The following is a 4650-nucleotide window of genomic DNA, read 5'->3' on the forward strand; positions in this document are numbered from 1 at the left end:
GTATATATATGTATGTATATATATGTACACTATTAAAAAAAATTAAGCGATTATTTAAAATTATCGTTAAAAAGAAGCAAATTGAAAATTGCTTATCTTTGTGAAAAATTTCAATTTTGATAATGTGAACAAAGAAAACAAATTTTTTTGCAATTTTTTTTAATTGTAAAATATAGATAACATTTTCTTTCTAAAATGATTTTTTTTAATCATTACTATTTTTTGAACAAGTTGTAATGATTTAATAAAGTATAAGTAATGCACTTTCAGGTCTTCACTTAATTTTCTAAAGATGTATATTTGTGCCGGTTCTGTTACAGTAATTTGAGCTGCATGCACTTCTATACTTTATTTTAGTATTAAAAAAAATAAAAAACATTTGATATTACAGATTTTACTTCTTATATATGCATAATTATTGCAAATGTCCAATATGCATTTTGACAATGATAACGTGATGATTCGTGATAACTAAAATTTTAACTATTATAAAATTGTTACGAATTACCAAAATATCATTGTCGAATAGCGAAAATTTGCAACAATTACGTGCATAGCATATATAAATTAATTTAGAGAAGTAAAATTTTTGAATCGAAAATTCTTGCATTTATTCGTAATGCAAGAATTCAGAAATTCAAACAGAAATTCTTGCGATTATCAGATGAAATCAGTTCTATAATAGAGTCGCAAACCGTATAAGAAATTAACCGAGTAAAATCGATTATTTTTGTCTCTTTCTGTGGAGATATGCATATAAATATAAATATATATATATATATATATATATATATACACTGCTCGCTCGCTCGCGATTTTCATGATATACAAGAAATGTTCATGCAATATTCTAAACATTTCAACTTTTAACAACATTGGCACATTCTATAATGATTCTTTTACTATTCCGGAATATTCGGCACATTGGGGATTCAGTCATCGCTCCATTCCCGTCCCCTTAATATGATATTTGATTTTTATCTTGATTGATCTAAAAATTATAGCGGATGAAATAAATAAATGATTAGTGCCAATATAAGACATGCTAGTCCGAGGAGCGGCCTGTTCTTTATTGAATTGATAATTAATATCTTAATGATCACTCTAGTAAACGAAAATGGATTAAAATGGATTGAAATTTTATTCGAATACATATTTTAAATACGAAAACTTTTTTACAATTGGATTTAATTGGATTTAATCCAAATTCAATTAGATTCAATTGAATTCAATTAGATTCACTTGGATGAAATTGGATTGAAAAACTGTATTTCCTATTCAAAATTTTAAATTAAACAATATTCACGGTGTGTGTATAGAAAAAACTGATATTGTTTTTAAATTGAAAGATATAGAAATATTTATTAACAATGTATGTGTGTGTAATAAGCATTAAATGTTTTTCTAAGTATTTATTGTATATTTTAATAATTTCTTAATAATAAATATTCTAATGATTTTAATTAAAATTTATGTACCTGAAAGATTTAAAAAAAAGGTATCTCATGCAATCTTAATTCTATTTTAATGTCATGCACCGAAAGGTGAATGCACCTTAGTATCGTGTGTTAAATTACACGTTTACAGCACTTCGAATATTCGTACAAATGCTGTACATATAAGAATGACAATATGATTTACTACCTTGCCTGACGCACGCGCAACTCTTGCGATTCAATAACAGATAAAGCGATGTTATGGTAGCGGAACTGCCAGTCGCTATGTGCTTATCCTACCGTGTTAACTACTTTTTTTTTCTTTTTACATTAGACAATACGTTAAATTCGCATCGCGTGTATTTAAATCCATGATAGATAAACGAGAGTGATTAATAAAAACAATCGTTATTTTCGTGCTTGGCTATGAGATGGATGAAAAGGATGTGAATATTTTCGCAAATGTATATATATTACACAATATTTCACATTATTTACACTCATATTTAATTAAAAAAAATTTTTTTTCTTTAACCGTTAATAAAAATTTGTGTTGCAATTAATACATAATTTTACAAGAGAACATTGTAACTTTATGTTAGATGAAACGCATCCGGAAGGATGATATATCGACGCACAATCGTTACTCATGCCAAAATATATATGTAATAAAAATGCTGTAGGCTCTCAAAACTCCTTTTCTTAAAGTTTATAAATTTACCGTAGATTTTGGAACTTGTTCTAAATTTTTTATAAAGTGAATTACTATCGTTTCTATCTAAATTTTTATTCGATTGTAGAATGGATGTAAGCTCGTTGGTACCAGCAGGACTTCAAGGAGGACAAACGGATGCCTGCCAGATTCAGGCGGGATACAATAAACTTTCGGAAAATTTGCGAAGATTCACACCACAAGCTATACAGTGTGCTATTTTTTGCGGCGGATCCAGATGCAAGTATGAAAATCCAAAAGCCTGGCCGGCTGTCCACATGGCAATACAGAACATCTTTTCGCATTGGTGAGCACTAAAGTTATTCATTAAAGTTTAATTGAATAACGAAAATAAAAAGTAATTATTAAATGATTAATAATTATTAATGAGCAAAAATAATAAATAATTTGCCAATATTTTTTAATAAATACTACTATTTTTTACTAAATACTATTTTTTAATAAATTATTAATAAAATAACTTTGATCAATGTTTTGTAAGTTTAGACTTTTGTAAGTTTAGAAAATATCAATTATCAACTACCGTGAATAATAACCAACTATCATTTGTTATTATTTGATAAATATGTATTCATTCGCTTCTATACATAGTCTTGAATTATTCTAAATATCACTCGGCAATATTTATAACTCGTTCAATAATTTATATCGATGTAAAGACATATGCTGTATATTTTTGCTGTATATTTTATTATTCTGTTGAAGTATCGCTCAACTGCAACAGCACCGAATATTTATTTAAATTTGATTTATTTAAATGTACATATATTTGGTACATTAATATCCCCTTTGTTGCATCGACATAAATAATTAACATTATAGTCAGAAACTTGTTATTGTATATCGTTATCAGTTTTTGATCTAAATAGTTTAATCATTTAAATGTTTTAGGGTAACTGATGATGTCCTTGCAATGGCACGACCCAATACTGCACAGATAATAAAAAAAGACATAATTGCCCAATTTCAAGGGTGGAATATAAAAACCATAATAAATCTGCAAACACCAGGCGAACACGCAAGTTGTGGTGGTTCGCTAGAAGAGAGCGGTTTTACATATGATCCTAACATTTTTATGAAAAATAACAGTAAGTATTAAAAATATTTACTGAAAGTTTGCAATGTTTATTTTTTAATCATCGAGAATAATTTATAAAAAATATTGATTCTATTTTTTATATTTTTGAAATAAAAACAAATCAAATCTAGTCTAGCTAATTTGTAACTTAATAGTTTTTCTGAATTTTTAAATTATTATTATTATTATTATTTTTTTTTAATACTTATTTTATTTACGGATAAATCAAAGCAATGTTAGTGTTTCAATGAAAATCCCCACTATCAGTACATTACAAGTAATGCACTGTTTAAAAAGCTATTTACTTAAATCAATATTACGTTATTGTATTTCGCATTTACGTGATAATATCTAAACTAAATAATAATAATAGCGAAATAAAATGACAATAGTTTTACTTTTAAATTAGCAAGGATAATAATGAAAATAGAAAGGGAGTTTGTCCTTGTGTTAAACGCATGTAGAATCGTGAAAGCGTTTCTCCCTCGATCCTAACAACCACCAGTTAGATCGAAGAGCTTCACAATATAACATGCAATGCAGCAAAAGTGTATATCTATAGAGAGGAAGAAAATGTTCCAAAATAATTTTGCTGTCACTTATATCCTATTACCACAGGAAAGTTTTAGCATCAAACTCAGTTACCGATCACGTGAAAATCTGTTGCAGTTTATTATTATAATTTCGCCCTAAAGGATTATGGTAGCGCCACGGTGGGGAAACTTTTGGACATGGTCAAGGTTGTGGCCTTTGCCGTGCAAGAAGGAAGAGTGGCCATTCACTGTCATGCTGGTAAATCGATTTTTCGTGCAGTGCACTTGACCCAATTGCATCCCCTGCAGTTATCATGGCTTTTTTGAATGTATGATCATATGAGATGTATGTAGATGCATAAATTTCAGTCTACAGAAACACTGCTTTTTTTAAATCAAAGATCTAAAGCCAGTATTTATAGTTAGTTCTTATATTTAAGACCATCTTAAGTTCTGTCTTTGAGATGTCACGAACCAATCAGAAGGCCGCATTAGCGTTTTAAGCCATTACTTAAGACATTCTAAAAACGGATTATGAATACCGTCTTAAGACTTAAATCTTCCATTTCTCTGGTTTAACGATATTAGCATATTTCTCTCATTTTTTTAATTTAATGTTATTTATAAGTATTTGTCTAAAAATTGAATTAATAAAAAAAATATATGACTACATATATAGTGTGTATTCAAAATATTAAATAAAATTATAATATACTTTCCATAAAATTTTTAATTATCCGGCTTAAAATTTTTTATCTTTTTTTCATTATTTATAAATCTCTTATTAGATTTTATTGACGCTATTATTTTGCTATTTATTTATTAGTGTTTTACATTAATATTTTATTAAAATTTTTATTAAATAATTTA

General features: G+C 27.3%; 1 protein-coding gene across 1 annotated transcript in view; it reads left to right on the plus strand.

The window, feature by feature from the left end:
* Positions 1-4650, plus strand: part of LOC108688868 (protein tyrosine phosphatase domain-containing protein 1-like) — a 19188-nt gene that overhangs the window by 8392 nt on the left and 6146 nt on the right. The window contains exons 5-7 of the mRNA XM_018195394.1: positions 2237-2455; positions 3061-3257; positions 3917-4039. Coding sequence (XP_018050883.1) covers positions 2237-2455; positions 3061-3257; positions 3917-4039 — 539 coding nt within the window. The remainder of the gene's footprint in view (positions 1-2236; positions 2456-3060; positions 3258-3916; positions 4040-4650) is intronic.

The sequence above is a fragment of the Atta colombica genome, unplaced genomic scaffold (assembly GCF_001594045.1).
Source record: "Atta colombica isolate Treedump-2 unplaced genomic scaffold, Acol1.0 scaffold243, whole genome shotgun sequence".
NCBI classification, from domain to species: Eukaryota; Metazoa; Arthropoda; class Insecta; order Hymenoptera; family Formicidae; genus Atta; species Atta colombica.